General features: G+C 45.3%; 1 protein-coding gene across 2 annotated transcripts in view; it reads left to right on the plus strand.

Annotated features, from left to right (window-relative positions):
• Positions 1 to 21,549, plus strand: part of LOC115114339 (ephrin type-B receptor 1) — a 341,327-nt gene that overhangs the window by 91,876 nt on the left and 227,902 nt on the right. For both annotated transcript variants that reach the window (XM_065013371.1, XM_065013372.1), the window contains exon 2: positions 6,780 to 6,844. In XM_065013371.1, the coding sequence (XP_064869443.1) occupies positions 6,780 to 6,844 (65 nt within the window). The remainder of the gene's footprint in view (positions 1 to 6,779; positions 6,845 to 21,549) is intronic.

Here is a 21,549-nt window from a genome sequence, read left to right on the forward strand (position 1 = left end):
AGGGGAAGGAGAGAGAGAAGGGGATGGAGAGAGAGAAGGGGATGGAGAGAGAGAAGGGGATGGAGAGAGAGAAGGGAAAGAGAGAGAGAGAGAGAGAGAGAGAGAGAGAGAGAGAGAGAGAGAGAGGAGGAAGGGGTGGGGGCTGAGAACGGGGACAAGAGAGAGGGAGAGATAAATGAGGAAATGAGTGAAATTCAGAGAGAGCGAGAAAGAGAGATAGATGGAGCTGGAGAGATACACAGCTGCGAGGGGGTATGTTGAGTGGTGCTGCACCGGTTGTAGAGAAGCTGATTGACCATTAGGATATGCATGAGTATCTGTCACTAGACTGTCTACTCTTGTGTAGCTACTAGCTGGTTACCTGTGTCTGGCTATAGGCTAGCTCTGTGGGGGCTGTCTGGTTCTGTGTTCTCCTGTTTTGTCCTGGCCTACAACAATTTTCTCATGAGGGACATAGAGACGTTTGTCCCGCTGGCCAGGTTTTGAATCGAGAGATTACCACAGCATAGTATTGTTTGTTCAGTGACGTCGCCAGTGTAAGTAGGGATTTGGACAAGAGTATGAAACAGGTATTTGAGTAGTTGCCTTTCTACTTCAGACGGTTAGTCTCCCTAACAGAGGTCTGAACACATGGGTGCCAAGCACCGTGTGATTCACCTGCTCCTCTCCTCTGAAGAGCCCGCTGTGTTTCTCCCTCTTTCCTATCTTTCACACCCCCAAGATTTCCCTAGCTCTCGGTGGTGTGATATTGTCCCCCTCCTGTCGTTTTCCCTTCTCCTCCCCCATCCCTCCTTCTCTCCCCCTCTCCCTGCAACGGTGAGTCAGTCTTTCCTTTCAAACGGAAAAAAAATGTATCTTCACTTAGACTCGACGATGTGTGACTGCGTCTCCCTGCACAGGGTGATAAGTGTGTGTGTGTGCGCGCGGGCGGGCGGGTGCGTGTGTGCGCCTGCGTGTGTGAGAGGTTATTCATTTAGCCGTGTCTCCTAGCTCAGTGGTGCGAGACGCGTAATCCCTTCACTTCCTCTCTGTCACCTAACGTCTCAAGATGATTGTCTGTTCAGATTTCAATTTATATCGATGAACCACACTGCCATAACTGTCTATTGAGAAATGACATGAATGGCAATCTGCAATATACTCCCAACTGACGTTGATGGATAAGGCTGGTGAAAATGGGTATGACAGACGTTGAAATGGAGGCAATAGACAGAGAGAGATGTAAATGGACGTTACTTTGGACCTAATGTGGTGATTCACGTTGTTTTATCACTGCTTCGTATTCTCTTTGTCCAAAAGCAATGTTCCAACAGAATCTCCTCATGTTCCACCATTAAACCCCCATGATCCCAAATCAGCTCAAAGTGTTCACACGTAGCCACCAGGGCTCGGCTCAACCGATCCTGAAACATGATGTTGGTTTGGAATCCAATAAGCGCCCGCAAGAGCCTGGGACTCTGCTGTAACGACATTTCGACCAATCCCATTCTCCGGTTTTAATTTCCCAGAGTGCTGTCTGTGAGTGAATGGCTTCCCCATTGGCGGCCATAAGGCAATGATAGGCAGGGAGCCTCCGCTCCATTTGTTCAGCAAAAATCTCCCCCCTTTTTTTATTTCTAATCCTCAGCGTTGACATTCTTCAGACAGTAGTAATCACATGAAGAAGGTGACCTAATGTTGGATCAGATTGTCATATTGACTCACAAAATGCTCTCATCCTACAGTTGACCAGAAAGGGGGGTTGAGAAGGAGGGGTGGAGGGATGGGGATTCAAATATGGGTTGGGGGTGTGGGGGGTGGGGGCCCTCTGAGAATTTGTGGCCGTATTGGCAGAGGAAGAGTGAGCAGCCAAAAGCCGCCGCACCACATGTCATATCGACCCCACTCTGCATACAGGCATCACCACAAAGGAGAAAATTACACTCCCGGCCCCTCACTCTGTCACATACCGGTGACAATTCACCAGACAACCCTCCTCAACCTGTATCTGAACACTGAACAACACAGTGGCGTTAGTTTTTTTCTCCTTTGTCTCTTCTGTGTCTTGTATTGGCTTTCCTTATAGGCTACCTACAGTATGTGTATAAATGGGATCCTGCAGCTCCTATTGGCAACGGGTGATCGTCCGTGTCCACTGTAATGCATCATGCGAGCTGCTGTGCTGACGTGTAATTGTGTGAAGAGGGCTGGAGGTATCGATCGCAGACGCAGGAGCCTCATCAATGTTGAATGCAGTCGCAGTAGTCCTCCCTTTCTTTGCTCTCTCGACCTCCCTCTCTACCTCCCTCTCTACCTCCCTCCCTACCTCCCTCTCTACTTCCCTCTCTACCTCCCTCTCTACCTCCCTCCCTCAAACGTTTGTGGACAGCTCTTCAAATGAGTGGATTTGGCTATTTCAGCCAGACCCGTTGTTGACAGGTGTATAAAAGCGAGCACACGGCCATGTAATCTCTACAGACAAACATTGGTAGTAGAATGGCCTTTACTGAAGAGTTCAGTGACTTTTAACGTGGCACCGACAGAGGATGCCACATTTCCAGCAAGTCAGTTCATCAAATGTCTGCCCTACTAGAGCTTCCCCGGTCAACTGTAAGTGTTGTTATTGTGAAGTGGAAACATCTAGGAGCAACAAGGGCTCAGCCATGAAGCGATAGGCCACACCAGCTCACAGGACAGGACCACCAGGTGCTGAAGCGTGTAACGTGTGAAAATAGTCTTGTCTTCGGTTATAACACTCACTATCAAGCAACGTCAGCACAGGCACTGTTCGTCGGGAGCTTCATGAAATGGGTTTCCATGGCCGAGCAGCCGCACACAAGCCTAAGATCACCATGCACAATGCCAAGTGTCGACTGGAGTGGTGTAAAGCTCTCCGCTATTGGACTCTGGAGCAGTGGAAACATGTTCTCTGGAGTGATGAATCACGCTTCACCATCTGGCAGTCCATCAGACAAATCTGGATTTGGCGGATGCCTGGAGAAAACTACCTGCCTTAATGCATAACGCAAACTTTAACGTTTGGTGGTGGAGGAATACTGGTCTGGGGCTGATTTTCATGGTTTGGGCTAGGCCCCTTAGTTCCAGTGCTGGGAAATCTTAACGCTACAGCATACAATGACAATCTAGAGGATTCTGTGCTTCCAACAGTTTGGGGAAGGCCCTTTATAGTTTCAGCTTGACAATGCCCCCGTACAAAGCGAGTTCCATACAGAAATAGTTTGTTTGAGATCGGTGTGGAAGAACTTAGCTGGCCTGCACAGAGCCCTGACCTCAACCCCATCGAACACCTTTTGGATGAATTGGAACGCCGACTGCGAGCCAGGCCTAATCACCCAAGATCATTGGCCGACCTCACTAATGCTCTTGTGGCTGTCCCCGCAGCAATGTTCCAACATCTCGAGGAAAGCCTTCCCAGAAGAGTGGAGGCTCATTATAGCAGCAAACAATTACACCAACGATCAACGATAAGCCTATTGTCCATATTCTACAGATAGATGAAATTGAATCCTCTCTCCCCTGTACACACCCTAGAAGGCCCAGTTATACTGAGCAGTGATGAGCACTGGGCTGAACTATAGCAAACCAACTGATTCACTTTAATTGGTGTGGCGGGTGGCTGTAACGAATGATACACACATTGAACAAAGGACCAGCCATTCCTGAATCATTCTATTATAACAAATCCTCTCTGATCCATTCCATTCAATATGGCCTTCTGGCCTTGCTGCCAGCTTAATGACTTTATACATTAAAGCCTATACTTTTCTATTGTTCTTGCTATGGATTGATAAGTATTCGCATAGTTTACAAATACAATACACTGAACAACCCAAAACACTAACGTAGGTGTATCAGTTCGTTCCAGACGGAATTGCTTAGAAACCTGCTGTTTTCAATGTATCTCCCTGATGCAGGTAACGCTGACGAGGCAACATGTAAAACACAGGGAAACACTATTGAGCTCCGAAGCGGAGGACAAGAAAGGCCTCCTATTTTCTTCCACTGAGGGATCCTGGGTGCTAAGGGCTGAATGGTGAGCAGGGAGGCATGGTTAGATGTGGTCAGGTCTAATTGCCGGGTGATTTTACGCTGGAAGAAAAGAGGACAAAATTGTTTTATGGGGCTTTTATAGCACTAAAACAATTAGCCTAGTGTGGAGGGACAGGGTTGGCACTGGCAGGGAACGGGGAGGTATCTTAGCCTTTAGGATATCCCAACAGCTTGGTAACAGCCATGTGGAAACAATTATGATGAAATGTTTTGTCAATCCACTCGTAAGGAAAAGAAGTCTGGGATGCCATGTTAGAGAACTGGGACATCGGTCTCGCTACATTGGGACGGTTAGCGAGCAAGTGTGCATTGTAGCACTTTCATGCGACATTGAACATTTCCATTCGATATTCTCCATTATTAGATCACCGTTGTCAAGCCACAGAGGGATGAGCAGTGGACAGGTGCCCGAGCTGTGGCATAAGGAGGACCCACTCTCTCTCCTCACCCCATGGGACCTCAGTCCAGCCCATCTTCTAATGTCCTTGTAGCGTCCCTCATTCACTCATCTGTCACACTGAGACTCTGCTAATGGGGGCTAGCCACATGACACGATGGGTCCCCCCCAGGGGCCTTCGACCTCTCCCCCTGCCCTACCTCCCTCCGTTTCAAATCCTCAGTCTCCCCTCCTCACTCATTTCTCTCTCCTTCCTCTTCCATCCCTGCCTTTCCCTGCCTCACTACCCCCTCTACTCCCAACCCCTCCCTCCCTCTTCAAAAGGAACGGGGAAATGGCTTTTCCAATCTCCTTGGGGTTTGACTAAAGCCTCAGTGATTTCCCCTGAGCAAGCCCATGGATGCAGGCCCCGTGACAGAGCCTGGTGGCTGGTGCGTAAAGCTCCATCAGTCTTGACAGACGGACAGATAGACAGGCAGACAGACAGACAAAACAAGCAGACAGTGGTGACAGACCAAAGCTTTATCTGAGGAGAAATTGAAATTGCCTGATGGAAACCCAGTGTGAACAAGGCTGTCAGCGCAAAAGAACATGGGAGATTGGTGTGTGTGCGCTTGCGTGTGTGTGTGTGTGTGTGTGTGTGTGTGTGTCTGCACTACAGTAGTACCACAGCAGAATCCTTTAGCTGAATCACCACCAGGGCTAATTGGTTTGGTGCTCTGTGGACAGTTTCTGACAGGGAAGAGGAGATTGGCACCGAAACCACCCTCTACTGTCTTCTGCTCACCCATCAATCAACTGCACTATGCTATTCTCACCATTTCTCACCAACAGTATTTCACAATCAGTTAAGAGAAAATAAATCTTGACATAAGATATGGTTTAGATTAAGGAATCGTATTAGGATTGGTTGAGGTCAGTTAAAATAAGTCTGATCAGTTTAAGGGTGTGTTTCCATCCCTAGATCAACCCCCGAAATCACATCTTCCCGAAATCACATCTTCCTGCTATATTCTCACCACTTTCATTTCTTCAGACAACAAACACAATCGGGTCCTTGGCAGTTGGCACCAGATTTACCAAGATGGCAAACTATTGTTTGGGTGACTTCCTACAAGACGCCTTCTCTTGCCTGGAACAATATCAGCTTTTAGTGACACTGACGGCGTGCCAACGCTGCAGATATGAATCAACACGGGCTGACAAATGCCTCAGGACTGGTGCCAGGACTATTTGTCTGCGGGGTGTCGGGGAGAGTTAGGGTGAGAGAGAGGGGGAGAGGTAGAGAGTGAGGGGGGAGGGGGATACCCATCCTTTTGGTGGAGATTATAAGAGTACATGGCCATTAAGGCCAGATGTGGGTGTAGGCAATTCATTTGTTTTGGAGTAATGCAAACTGATTTGACATAATGACACGTGGCGAGTAGGTGAGTGGGTGTGTCTCTGTTCACCTTTTGATTGTTCTATACCAGTGGTCACAAACCCTGGTCTTTGAGACCCACAGGGTTAGTGCACACTATTGTTCCAACACAGCAGTAAAGTACCACTGGGTGACCAGTGTTCTATCCAGTATATGCAGTGAACTATGGCCAGAGTGTGTTCCCTCTGGCCAGACTAGCAGGCTGTCGGTGCTCTGATGGTGTTTCTTAAGTAAACACGTGAGTGGAAATGGCCTGGTCGGCTGTGGAGAGCCCTCTACAGTGATGAGAGAAATCACGCTGGGTAAACAATGGGACAAAGCGCAGCACTCAGCACACACACACACACACACACACGCGCAGACACACACACTCAGCACACACACACTCAGCACCCAAACACTCAGCACACATACAGACTCAGCACACACACGCGCGCTCGCGCGCACACACACAGACTCAGCACACACACACACTCAGCACACACACACTCTGCATACACACCCAGTGCGCACACACACCCAGTGTGCACACACACGCACACAGACAGAGTCACACACACACACACACACAGTGAGATAATGTTCAGCACTCTAGTGCTAGAATCTACTGGTCCTCAACATTCCACTCCAAAAGAGAAATTCTACTCTTTGTTCTATCTCTCTTTTTCCAAACAGAAGAGAAGTGGAAATTGAGGATAAGTCGAGGAGGTCCATTTACTTTCTGTCATCAGGTGTTCTTTTCTGGAACAGAACTCTGGTCATTTCTGCAGTAAAACTCATCAAAGTGCTCATTCATGGCTTAACCTCAACCATGGGGCAGGAGTGAGAATGTACGACAACATACTTTGTTTTATAACTGACTAACCTGTTTCTCTCTCTCTCTCTCTCTCTCTCTCTCTCTCTCTCTCTCAGAAACGTTGATGGACACACGGGTGGCTACGGCTGAGCTAGGCTGGACGGCCTACCCTGCGTCTGGGGTGAGTAACATCCTTGTAGGACTCCAGACAGCACCATGGAAAGTAGTTATGGGATTCTTCTGTACCGTCCACGGTTACCTTCTCTCCAAGTTGATCCTTTTCAATCTTCTCTGGTTCAATGTTTCCCCAACCACTTTAGGTGTAAATGGCTAGCAATACCATTCTAGGAGGGCTAAATGGTTATGCCATATGATAATGCAAGCCAAGGAACTGTATAACCCCAGTACAAATACCCTTTCATTGGCCTTTGTCTCCGTAGCCCAATGAGTCGATCAATGTCATCCCCAGCATGTACAATACTGTCTTTCCCCAGACAGACAGACAGCCATGCCATAGAACTACAGCAGCGTAGTAGAGTAGTGTGATCCCTATTGCAGTAATTTATTTTTTCTCCATCCCATCCCAGCTCGTAATGACTTAATTACATAATGGGTCAACTTAAGCCAGTGAAAGCCAGCCCAGATCACTTCAATAGACGCTATAGGGGATAAGACAGCTATAATGCTACAGTAATGCTTCAGTGTAATGATACAGTTATCCAGGGGAGGAAGCGGGCTAAAGAGGAGCAAGGTCACTAGCACCGGCTGTCGGCTATACAGCCGGGTACATACACATTTTCAGCCGGGTACTTTTTCCACTTAAATTAACTGGGCTACTTTTTTTTTTAAACAATTTGCCAAGTCAGAAAAAAAGAAGTCAGCCGAGCCCTCTCCCGCTATGCATCTTCTAGCGATCTATTGATAGTCTAGGTGCCTGTCAGTCACAAAGTGAGCGATGACAGGGCCCCCGGTACCTGGGTGTGTGTGTTGTGTACGCTGTGGTTGCAGTCACATTTCTTTACGCGGAGGGAGGGGAGCATGATGCTCCTACGTCTTCTGTGTGCGTCAATTTGCATGTTCCATTTATGGTAATGGTGAGTCGAAATCCAATTAGCCTGTTTTCTGGCACATTCATTTATTTTATTTTGCGTGTTTCATCTGCAGCCACGAAATGCTGGCGCATAGGCTTACTGTGATTTGACTGACGAACGGCAAGCTTGACTAGTTTAGAAAAGGTGTTGAACTGACTGAATAAAGTCAATCTCATATGTCCTTACCATTCAGAAATCATACAACCTAGTTATGTATCCATAGTATCGCTTCGGGACAAGTAAACTAAAGTACTCATTTGTGTTTTTGATATGAAGTCCATCGGGACTTGCCAGACAGCGACTTTAAAGTGCCTGACTTGTTAGTAGCCTCCTGAATCGCATCGGAAAGAGAGCTGTTCATTTGACTCCCTAATTTGCATACTGGTAGGGTTTTTGGTGATTATCTGCAGATAAATGATGAAAACTTTTGATGATGAAGGTGAATCCTCCTCACTGCAGGAACAGTAGGTAGACTAGTGGAGAGAGTGCCTCACTCTGGACCAAAATATGATACAAGAAAATGGATTGAATTGTTTTAAAAGCTAATGATACTTATATGGTGTTATCAAAGATGTTGATGTCTAGTGATTGAATCAAAGTGTTGACAATGGAACTGCTGCTTTCTGTGTAGCAAAGCCCATGATTAACGCCTGCTTTAATCTTGGCTCCCGAGTGGCGAGGCGGTCTAAGGCTCTGCATCTCGGTGCAATAAGTGTCACTACAGACCTGGTTCGATTCCAGGCTGTATCACAACCAGCGGTGATTGGGAGTCCCATAGAGAGGCACACAATTGGCCCAGTGCTGTCCTGGTTAGGGCATGGCCGGAGTAGGCCGTCATTGTAAATAAGAATTTGTTCTTAACCTGTTGCTTCTACCCGGGACGCTTGCGTCCCAACTAGAGCTCTGGAAATGCAAATGCGCTACGCTAAATGCTAATAGTATTAGTTAAAACTCAAAAGTTCATTAAAATACACATGCAGGGTATCGAATTAAAGCTACACTCGTTGTGAATCCAGGCAACAAGTCAGATTTTTTAAATGCTTTTCGGCGAAAGCATGAGAAGCTATTATCTGATAGCATGCAACACCCCAAAAGACCCACAGGGGACGTAAACAAAATAATTAGCATTTCGGCGTTACACAAACCGCACAATAAAATAGAAAACATTCATTACCTTTCACCATCTTCTTTGTTGGCACTCCTAGATGTCCCATAAACACTATTTGGGTCTTTATTTCGATTAAATCGGTCCATATAAAGCCTAGATATCGTTATATGTAGACTGTGTGATAAACGAAAAAAACATCGTTTCAAAACGTAACGTCATTTTTTAAAATTCAAAAAGTCGACGATAAACTTTCACAAAACACTTCGAAATACGTTTGTAATGCAACTTTAGGTATTAGTAAACGTTAATAAGCGATAAAATTCATCAGGAGGCGATGTAAAGATTATTAGCTGTCCGTCTGGAAAAATGTCCGGCTAGAAACTCAACGAAAATATCCGGTCCTAGACCGGATTAGATACGGTGTCCTGTATGTGTTTGACCAAGAAAAAACTCGAAGGGAAATGACAAGACTCTAGACACCCTGTGGAAGCTGTAGGTACTGCAACCTCAGTCAATTAATTGTGGTTCACGTTTATCAATGGGTTCAAGTAGCGCATGGATATATTTTCCCCATTTTCAGTGATCAGTTTTTCCTGTGCTTTTCGATGTAAATGCCGTTCTGGTAAAGCCACAGCAGTGATTTAACCAGTTTTTTAAAAGTCTGAGTGTTTTCTATCCACACAGACTAAGCAAATGCATATACTATATTCCTGGCATGAGTAGCAGGGCGCTGAAATGTTGCGCGATTTTTAACAGAATGTTCAAAAAAGTAGAGGGTCGACTGAAGAGGTTAACTGGCTTAAAGAAAGAATTGCAGATCGCTGAGATAATTCCTCTTAAAAGGAAGCTTGAAGTCAGCAGACCTGCAGGATTATTTAAGAAGAAATATGTGGGTCAATTGTTAAACAAGCATTTTATCATATGGCTTGGGGGATCCTGGCTGGCTACTTTTTCTATTTGGCTGGCTACTCCATGTGCTTGTGGAAAACACTGGATTGGGTCGGATTTAACAGATTTGGATTTTTGTGGGTTTCCGGCTACATCCTTTTTCTGCATGAACGGAAATGCCACACTTGTTCCTTTCCTTAGCGTACTAGTACCTCCCAGACCGTAGCACAGTGAATCATGCAGCAGCTATGTTGTGTAAAACAACCAGCAGCTGTGTCTAACATGAACAGGCTCTTTGGCATTTTATGAAGCGTTTTACAGACACATCCAAGGAGTTTCACGCCACAAAGAGCACTACAGAGAAACATGGGACTTGCTTCAGGCTGACACACACACGCGCGCGCACTGACTCATTCTGATAGCACGATGGATGGTAAGTGGCTAAACGCTGCTTTTGTCCTCCTGAATGAGCGAGTGGCCTGCTAAGAATAGGCCATGATGTAGTCCCGCAGCTGAGCCGAGGGCAGAGCTGGGCTGAGGGTGTGTGTGTGTATGTCGTAGATGAGAGCTCTACAGAGTGTGGGGACTAACAGAATGTCTGATGGGTAACAGTGTGTCAGAGAGAATGTGGTTAATACTGCCTGGCATTGGTTGGGCCTTGGCCTAGCCACCTCTCACCAACCATAGTCTTCAGCATGCAAACGAGACACAGGGGACGGAAAGGATTCAAAAGAAGAGATGTTTGTATTAGTCTCATTCTGTTGTACAGTTTTTACAATGGAGGTGGTCAGCATTCTCCATTCCCCATTTAATTTCATCATTTTATTTCCAGAAATAACTTCATGACGGTTCTCCAAAAGAAATACTGTTGTTAAAACCTCTCTGGGATATGTGGGACGGTAGCGTCCCACCTCGCCAACAGCCAGTGAAAGTGCAGGGCGCCAAATTCAAAACAACAAAAATCTCTTCATTAAAATTTCTCAAGCATACAAGCATTTGACACCATTTTAAAGATAAAATTCTCGTTAATCCAGCCACAGTGTCTGATTTAAAAAATGCTTCACAGTGAAAGCACCACCAACGATTATGTTAGGTCACCACCAACTCACAGAAAAACACAGCCATTTTTCCAGCCAAAGAGAGGAGTCACAAAAAGCAGAAATAGAGATAAAATTAATCACTAACCTTTGATGATCTTCATCAGATGACACTCATAGGACTTCGTTACACAATACATGTATGTTTTGTTCGATAAAGTGCATATTTATATCAAGAAATCTCATTTTACATTGGCATGTTATGTTCAGTAGTTCTAAAACATGTGGTGATTGTGCAGAGAGACATCAATTCACAGAAATACTCATCATAAATGTTGATGAAAATACAAGTGTTATACATGGAATTAGAGATAACCTGCTCCTTAATGTAACCGCTGTGTCAGATTTCCCCAAAAAAGCAAACCATGTAATAATCTGAGTACAGCGTTCAGACAACAAAGCAGCCAAAAAGATATCCGCCATATTGTGTAGTCAACATTAGTCAGAAATAGCATTATAAATACTTACCTTTGATGATCTTCATCAGAATGCATTCCCAGGAATCCCAGTTCCACGATAAATGTTTGATTTGTTCGATAAAGTTAATAATTTATGTCCAAATAGCTTCTTTTGTTAGCGCGCGTTCAGGTCCAGCTGAATGTCGGACGAAAAGTTCAAAAAGTTATATTACCTCCCGTGAAACTTGTCAAACTAAGTATATAATCAATCTTTAGGATGTTTTTATAATAAATGTTCAATAATGTTCCAACCGGAGAATTCCTATGTCTGTAGAAAAGGAATGGAACGAGAGCTAAGTCTCTCATGACCGCGCCTCAGAGCCTATGGCACTCTGCCAGACACCTGGCTCAATCAGCTCTCATTCGCCCCCACCTCACAGTAGAAGCCTCAAACAAAGTTCTAAAGACTGTTGACATCTAGTGGAAGCATTAGGAAGTGCAATATGACCCCATTTACTCTGTATATTGGAATGGCAAAGAGTTGAAAAACTACAAACCTCAGATTTCCCACTTCCTTTTTGGATTTTTCTCAGGTTTTCGCCTGCCATATGAGTTCTGTTATACTCACAGACATCATTCAAACAGTTTTAGAAACTTCAGAGTGTTTTCTATCCAATACTACTAATAATATGCATATAATAGCATCTGGGTCAGAGTAGCAGGCAGTTTACTCTGGGCACCTTATTCATCCAAACTACTCAATACTGCCCCCCTGTCACCAAGAAGTTAACTTATAGCTACAAATGTAACTTTTGGGGAAACGTGACCAAATTCACAGAAATGTGAGTCATAGATCATTGAAAGCAAGTCAAGTAAGCGGTAGATCTGGACTATTTGTGATATTTCTATGCTTCCCGTTCTTAAGTTTTGTTTTTGCATATTTGACTTTCGGTTAAAAATAAACTCAGCAAAAAAAGAAACGTCCCTTTTTCAGGACCATCTTTCAAAGATAGTTCATAAAACTCAAAGATCTTGATTGTAAAGGGTTTATACACCGTTTCCCATGCTTGTTCAACCATAAACAATTAATGAACATGCACCTGTGGAACGGTCAATAAGACACTAATAGTTTACTGATGGTAGGCAATTAAGGTCACAGTTATGAAAACTTAGGACACTAAGGAGGCTTTTCTACTGACTCTGGAAAAACACCAAAAGATGCCCAGGGTCCCTGCTCATCTGCGTGAACGTGTCTTAGGCATGCTGCAAGGAGGCATGAGGACTGCAGATGTGGCCAGGGCAATAAATTGCAATGTCCGTACTGTGAGACGCCTAAGACAGCACTACAGGGAGACAGGACGGACAGCTGATCGTCCTTGAAGTGGCAGACCACGTGTAACAACACCTGCACACGAGCTGTACATCTGAACATCACACCTGTGGGACAGGTACAGGATGGCAACAAGAAATACACAAGTTACACCAGGAATGCACAATCCCTCCATTAGTTCTCAGACTGTCCGCAATAGGCTGAGCGAGGCTGGACTGAGGGCTTGTAGGCCTGTTGTAAGGCATCACCGGCAACAACGTCGCCTATGGGCATAAACCCACCGTCACTGGACCAGACAGGACTGGCAAGAAGTGCTCTTCACTGACGAGTTGCGGTTTTGTCTCACCAGGGGTGATGGTCGGATTCGCATTTATCGTCGAAGGAATGAGCGTTACACCGAAGCCTGTATTCTGGAGCGGGATCCATTTGGAGGTGGAGGGTCCGTCATGGTCTGGGGCGGTGTGTCATAGCATCATTGGACTAAGCTTGTTGTCATTGCAGGCAATCTCAACGCTGTGCGTTACAGGGAAGACATCCTCTTCCCTCATGTGGTACCCTTCCTGCAGGTTCCCCCTGACAGGACCCTCCAGCATGACAATGCCACCAGCCATACTGCTCGTTCTGTGTGTGATTTCCTGCAAGACAGGAATGTCTGTGTTCTTCCATGGCTAGCGAAGAGCCCGAATCTCAATCCCATTGAGCATGTCTGGGATCTGTTGGATTGTAGGGTGAGGGCTAGGGCCATTCCCCCCAGAAATGTATGGGATCTTGCATGTGCCTTGGTGGAAGAGTGGAGTAACATCTCACAGCAAGAACTGTTTGAAATACGTTTGGAATGAAAATGAGTTCAGAACCTATCTGTGAACCTCAGCTATTATAGTTGTTGTATCGACTTCAAGTCTGAATGGAATTAATGAAGCCTATGGATTGAGTAGATTATAATCACTTTATTGTGCCAAGGATGCAAGTCCTATATACATGTACACTAGTTATTACCACACGAGATCCCCACATTGAAATAACACATATAGAATCAGTTAAGAACAAACTCTTATTTACAAAAACGGCATACTCATTCCTCACTGTCGGGGAATTGAACCCCTGTCTCCCGAGTGCCCTCCCTGTCTCTGGAAATGTCAAAATGGAAGACTATCAAATGATTCTCAAAGATGCCCTCTGGTGGTCAAACTAGCACTAACTTGCAGTAACAGAAAAAATGGCTGACAATTAAATAATGTGCCACACTATGGAAAAGATGTTTGACGAGGGTATTTTGTTTTTTAATTATATTGTAAATGGAAATAGTAGAGTTATGTCTTTCATGGAGTTATCAGAATTGTATGGGAAGGTTTGCTCAATCAAAGATTACAACCACTTGATTACAGCATTACGGGAAAACAATTGGAACCATTTCCCTGTTTGACTGCTAGGTTTTATGGGTATTATGACACCTCCACTGTGGGACTCTATAGAGGACTGATGAGACGTTCCTCTCTCTGTACATCTCTATTGCCTAGAGGTGCCTGCAGTTAAACAGACAGTCAAACAAAAAGTGCAATTAAAAGGGACAGTTCCCTAAAAGTAAAAGAAAAATGAGAGCCTTTCCTACAGGTCGAGGAGCCTCAAAATCTCACAGCCATTACGGAGAGCTATGCATGATGTTGGATGTCAGATTGCCTCAGTACTACATCGAGTGGAGCTCTCGCACCCTAGTGAGCTACATCACACACACGCGCACATGCACACACACACACACGCACACACGCACACACGCACACACACACACACACACACACACACACACACACACACACACACACACACACACACACACACACACACACACACACACACACTCTAATGCATCTACTCAAGAATCTAGCTCCATCTACACATTCACTCAGCGCAATGAAATGCTGTTTTTATTCTGTAGGATAGTGGGTACTGCATGAAGTATAGTAGGAGTTGTCCCTGGTCGCTGATCCAAGGTTAGTTTTCTGTTTTTTTTCCCTAATGGTTAAAACTAGCATCTGAGGAAGGTAAGCTGATAGTAGATCTGAGTTTAAGGGCAACATATACCTGCAGGGTTGTTGATATTTGAAGACAGTCAGGGTTCTTTGTTTGTAAGATTCTTGCAGGAAAGTGTGAAGACACAGCTAGTGGTTTTGACCCAGATTCTTATAGTAAAGACTTGAGTAGTTCTATTTCTATTTCATTGAGGCTTGTTCAGTAAAGCAAGGCTAAGTACCAAGGAGTTATTGTCTCTTGTCTCTTCTCAGAGTTGTTTTTAAGCTGTTCTCGCTGTAAGGGTTCAGGGATTGAGCCTTGCTGCAGGGAGAATGCGGTCTCACTAGTGGAAGTTAACAGAGGAACACAGCACCCTTGCTCTGTCTGTGTGTTTATAGCGCCCGGTGCAGATCTGCTCAAGGCAATGATACGTCTGAGAGATACGTTGAAAGATGAGGCTAGATCACCACTCACACATTTACAGAGGGTGAGAGGTCATAGCGATGTCAAACAGAGTCGATTTTAGACGTTAGGGGGTATTTATATACGGTAACAGCCCAAGGCTTAAAACTGCAGCATTTTGTTATAGGATCTCTGTCAAAAACATGCTTGAGTGCCTTATACGATGAGCAGAAATGGCATGAAAGTGTATACAGTATAACAAAGCAAATGATAAACTAGGCATATAGCACATAGGATAAAATGTTATATAAGGAGGATGTATGTAAAATCACATTGATATAATGGTCTGTATAAATACAGTAGGTTTGAAGTGGATTACATCGTCCTCCGGACATACTGACTGTATCCTAAATGGCACCCTATTCCCTATATAGTGCACTTCAAAACCATGATATGGCAGTTGACCACATGTAGACACACACACACTCAAACGCATACGTCATATGCTCATATAGGAAAGTAGAAGACAAGGCAAGCAGATGTGACTAGACCACTTATTCAAAGCAATAATGACTCATACACACACTTACATGGTTTACCTCTCTCTCTCTTTGTTTTTGTCTCTCTCTCTCACACTCCTTTTCTCTCTCTCTCTCTCTCTGTCTCTCTCCTCTTTCAGTCTTTCTTGCTCTCCCTCTCCCTCTCTGTCTCACACACACACACACACACACACACACACACACACACACACACACACACACACACACACACACACACACACACACACACACACACACACACACACACACACACACACACACACACACACACACACACAGCTGCTCAGTGATGAATTAAATATGGTGTCCCACAGAGGAGAGTGCCCTTTGACCTCTGCCATTCAGCCATGCAGCAGGCCGGGGGCAAGCAGGCTTGAAAGGTAATGGCTCAGACAGACACACACAGTGGCCACTGTGTTCTTTGGAGTCTGGAGAAAACAGCCTCAGATGGAGAAGAGAAGAGGAAGGGAGGAAAGGGGGCGTGGGACGAATGTCAAGAATAGAAACAGAGGAAAAGGAGAGGGATGGAGTGGAGGGTTTTCCGTTTTGGCAATGAGAGATTAGAGAAACCTTTAGAGTGGACTGAGAGGGGGAAAGGAGAGCTGGACAAGGAGAGGGGGAAGGAGTAAGAGGAGGGGGTGGCTTTCAGTTGAGGGAGGCAAAGGGGGGCGTGTAGGATTAAGGGAGACTCGAGCGAGCGGAGATATAGAGGGAAAGAGGGCAATTGTGTGTGGAGAGTGAAAAAAAGAGTGTGGCTGAGCATCGGTTGACTGTGTTTGAATGAGAGTCTGGGTTAGCGCTTGTGACTCCACGGGTCAGGGATGGCGCACAGGCTTGTGGGATGGGTGTTAGGAGTAGCAGGGGATAGGGTTAGGGTACTATGGCTAGGGGAGAAAGGGAGAGGACGCTGTATGGTGCTGGGGTATGGTGCTGAGGGTATGGTGCTAGGTGGAGAGCGATAGTGGGTAATGTGTAGATAGGTGCTGATTTAGGTGCTGACTGAGATTCAGATTTATGGCAGAAAGGGGAATTTGGTTGCTGCAGAGTTCTATGGTCCTAGCTCCCATATACAGTGGCTTGTGAAAGTTTTTCACCCCCCTTGGCATTTTTCCTGTTTTGTTGCCTTACAATCTGGAATTAAAATGGATTTTTGGGGGGTTTAATATCATTTAATTTACACAACATGCCTACCACTTTGAAGAACTACACTAATTAGCATAGCGCAATGGTCAAAAAATATTACTAGAAAATATTAATGAAATCACAAGTGAAATATAGCGAAACAAAGCTTAGCCTTTTGTTAATCACCCTGTCATCTCAGATTTTTAAATTATGCTTTACAGCCAAAGCAAGACAAACGTTTGTGTAAGTTCATCGATAGCCTAGCATAGCATTATGTCCAGCTAGCAGCAGGAAACTTGGTCACGAAAATCAGAAAAGCAATCAAATGAATTGTTTACCTGGATGATCTTCGGATGTTTTCACTCACGAGACTCCCAGTTAGACAGCAAATGTTCCTATTGTTCCTTAAAGATGATTTTTATACCCAAAATACCACCGTTTGTTGGTCACGTTATGTTGAGAAATCCACCAGAAATAGCTGTCACGACAACGGCAGAAACATTTTTTATATCCATAATATCGACAGAAACATGGCAAACGTTTTTTATAATCAATCCTCAAGGTGTTTTTAAAATATCTATTCAATAATATATCAACCGGGACAATCGGCTTTCAGTAGGAGCGAGAGGAAAAATTACTACCTCTGTCTTTTACGCAAGAATCACTCTGAGAGCCCTCAGCTGGCCACTTACGCAATGTGGTTGTTTACGCTCATTCTTCAACATAAAGGCGTGAAACTACGTCTAAAGGCTGTAGACACCTTAGGGAATACGTAGAAAAATGAATCTCGTTGATATGCCTTTCAATGGCCAATAGGGATGCATAGGAAAACAACGGTTTCAAAATAAGAGGCACTTCCTGATTGGATTTTCCTCGGGGTTTCGCCTGCAATATCAGTTCTCTTATACTCACAGACAGTATTTTGACAGTTTTGGAAACTTTAGAGTGTTTTCTATCATAAGCTGTCAATTATTTGCATATTCTAGCATCTGCTCCTGAGAAATAGGCCGTTTACTTTGGGAACGTTATTTTTCCAAAAATAAAAAAGTGCCCCCTAGTTTCAGGAGGTTAACAAACTATAGTTTTGACAAGTTGGTCAGGACATCTACTTTGTGCATGGCACAAGTAATTTTTCCAACAATTGTTTACAGACAGATTATTTCACTTATAATTCAGTGTATCACCATTCAAGTGGGTCAGACGTTTACATACACTAAGTTAACTGTGCCTTAAACAGCTTGGAAAATTCCAGAAAAGTATGTCAAGGCATGAGAAGCTTCCGATAGACTAATTGACATCATTTGAGTCAATTGGAGGTGTAGCTGTGGATGTATTTCAAGGCCTACCTTCCAACTCAGTGCCTCTTTGCTTGACATCATGGGAAAATCAAAAGAAATCAGCTAAGACCTCCACAAAAATTGTAGACCTCCACAAGTCTGGTTTATCCTGGGAGCAATTTCCAAACGCCTGAATGTACCACGTTCATATGTACAAACAATAGTACGCAAGTATATGGGACCATGCAGCCGTCATACTGGTCAGGAAGGAGACGTGTTCTGTCTCCTAGAGATGAATGTACTTTGGTGCGAAAAGTGCAAATCAATCCCAGAACAACAGCAAAGGACATGAAGATGCTGGAGTAAATAGGCACAAAAGTATCTATATCCCCAGTAAAACGAGTCCTATATCAACATAACCTGAAACGCAGCACAGCAAGGAAGAAGCCACTCCTCCAAACCCGCCATGAAACCGTGAAGCACGGGGGTGGCAGCATCATGTTGTGGGGGTACTTTGCTGCTGGAGGGACTGGTGCACTTTACAAAATAGATGATCATGATGCAGAATTATGTGGCTATATTGATGCAACATCTCATGATATCAGTCAGGAAGTTAAAGCTTGTTCGCAAATGGTCTTCCAAATGGACAATGACCCCAAGCATACTTCCAAAGTTGTGGCAAAATGGCTTAAGGACAACAATGTCAATGTATTGGAGTGGCCATCACAAAGCCCTGACCTCAATCCAATAGAAAATGTGTGGACAGAACTGAAAAAGCATATGCGAGCAAGGAGGCCTATATACCTGACTCAGTTACACCAGCTCTGTCAGGAGGAATGGGCCAAAATTCACCCAACTTGTTGTGGGAAGCTTGTGGAAGGCTACCCGAAACATTTGACCCAAGTTAAACAATTGAAAGGCAATGCTACCAAATACGAATTGAGTGTATGTAAATTTCTGACCCACTGGGAATGTAATGAAAGAAATAAAAGCTGAAATAAATCACTCTCTCTACTATTATTCTGATATTTCACATTCTTAAAATAAAGTGGTGATCCTAACTGACCTAAGACAGAGATTACTAGGAATAAATGTCAGGAATTGTGAAAAACTGGGTTTAAATTTAGTTGGCTATGGTGTATGTAAACCTCTGACTTCAACTGTACATATGCATATGCCACTTTTCCATTTTTCTTTTTCTTTTTTTTCTTTTCATTTCACTTCACCAATTTGGACTTTTTTGTGTATGTCCATGACATACAATCCATTTAAATTACAGGTTGTAATTGCAACAAAATAGGAAAAACGCCAAGGGGGATGAATACTTTTGCAAGGCACTGTAGACACACTGTAACCCAGAGGGGTAGGGTTTGGGTTACAAAATGGAGTAGAGGAAAGGCAGTGGTTGGGATGGGAAGAAGGATGGAGTAGTGTGGGGAAAAGGGGGCGAGGTGGGTGGAGATGGGGTGGGAGAAGGATGGAGTAGTGTGGGGAAAAGGGGGCGAGGTGGGTGGAGATGGGATGGGAAGAAGGATGGAGTAGTGTGGGGAAAAGGGGCGAGGTGGGTGGAGATGGGATGGGAGAAGGATGGAGTAGTGTGGGGAAAAGGGGGCGAGGTGGGTGGAGATGGGGTGGGAGAAGGATGGAGTAGTGTGGGGAAAAGGGGGCGAGGTGGGTGGAGATGGGGTGGGAGAAGGATGGAGTAGTGTGGGGAAAAGGGGGCGAGGTGGGTGGAGATGGGATGGGAGAAGGATGGAGTAGTGTGGGGAAAAGGGGGCGAGGTGGGTGGAGATGGGATGGGAGAAGGATGGAGTAGTGTGGGGAAAAGGGGGCGAGGTGGGTGGAGATGGGGTGGGAGAAGGATGGAGTAGTGTGGGGAAAAGGGGGCGAGGTGGGTGGGAGAAGGATGGAGTAGTGTGGGGAAAAGGGGGCGAGGTGGGTGGAGATGGGGTGGGAGGATGGAGTAGTGTGGGGAAAAGGGGGCGAGGTGGGTGGAGATGGGGTGGGAGAAGGATGGAGTAGTGTGGGGAAAAGGGGGCGAGGTGGGTGGAGATGGGGTGGGAGAAGGATGGAGTAGTGTGGGGAAAAGGGGGCGAGGTGGGTGGAGATGGGGTGGGAGAAGGATGGAGTAGTGTGGGGAAAAGGGGGCGAGGTGGGTGGAGATGGGATGGGAGAAGGATGGAGTAGTGTGGGGAAAAGGGGGCGAGGTGGGTGGAGATGGGGTGGGAGAAGGATGGAGTAGTGTGGGGAAAGGGGGCGAGGTGGGTGGAGATGGGGTGAGAGAAGGATGGAGTAGTGTGGGGAAAAGGGGCGAGGTGGGTGGAGATGGGGTGGGAGAAGGATGGAGTAGTGTGGGGAAAAGGGGGCGAGGTGGGTGGAGATGGGGTGGGAGAAGGATGGAGTAGTGTGGGGAAAAGGGGCGAGGTGGGTGGAGATGGGGTGGGAGAAGGTGAAATTGGGTGGAATAAAAAGGAAGATTAAGGGAAATGGAAGTGAAAGTCTGTGTGCTGGCCTATGACAGGTGTGAGAGGGTAGGTAGGGATGAGTTAATGGATGTCTCATGGGGTGTTTGTGTGTGCGTGTGTGTTTGTGTGTGTGTGTGAGATATGATCAGGCTGGTCAAATTGATGGCTGTCCCCGTCAGGCGTTGATGTGCTCTCCGCATGTCTTAAATAGGAGACAGCCTGGCTGACCATCTGACCATCTGCTGGACAGACACACACTTCCATTATTCACACACACACACACACACACACACACACACACACACACACACACACACACACACACACACACACACACACACACACACACACACACACACACACACACAATGGAGCATAGGTGGGGGGGGGGGCAGGGGGATGAAGGACAAAAAGAGTGAAGTGAAGTGATGAGGGAGGTGGAGATTTTGGCATGTAAATCTGGGTGGGGCAAACCATTTTTTGGGGGGGTGAAGGGGGTTGCATGCCAATCACTAAACAATACATCACTAAACACTAAATTAAACAACACAAAACGCTAAACTATAACGGTGACAAACGGTGCCCACAAACTGTTGTCCCAACAGCAGAGTCCCAACAGCAGTCCCAACACCTTACCACTGCTACACCTGGCTATCAGCAAAGCCTAGTCTCGCAGGAAAACAGTTCATTCAGCCTCATTTACTGCCTTTAAAAAAAACATAGCTGATATAGCTGACTTGCTTAAACAAATGTGGTTTCTAATGACTATTGAGACGTACAAACTATGGCATAAGGGGACGACAAGTGGATAAGAGGCAATCCGTAATTTCGATTAAGACATTAAGGAGCGAGCTAGGATGGACGTAGTCAATATAACTATTTGTTCAGCACTTTTGAAATGTACAGCGACAGAATTCAGAACATGGCCCGTTCTTACAGTGTTCTCCCTGTACATCAAATCAGAAGCATACAATACAATTTTTGGACTCACCTTGTTGCGCTGTGCTCATTTGAACAGGAAGGTGGCGTGGGCAAATTTTGTAATCAAACTGTGTCATCAAAGTCTGTCATTCTCTGGATTTATGGTGCTTTAAACACGACTGGGAATTCTGAAAAAGCAAAGTTGAATCATGATGACGTC

The sequence above is a fragment of the Oncorhynchus nerka genome, linkage group LG9b (genome assembly GCF_034236695.1).
Source record: "Oncorhynchus nerka isolate Pitt River linkage group LG9b, Oner_Uvic_2.0, whole genome shotgun sequence".
NCBI lineage: Eukaryota > Metazoa > Chordata > Actinopteri > Salmoniformes > Salmonidae > Oncorhynchus > Oncorhynchus nerka.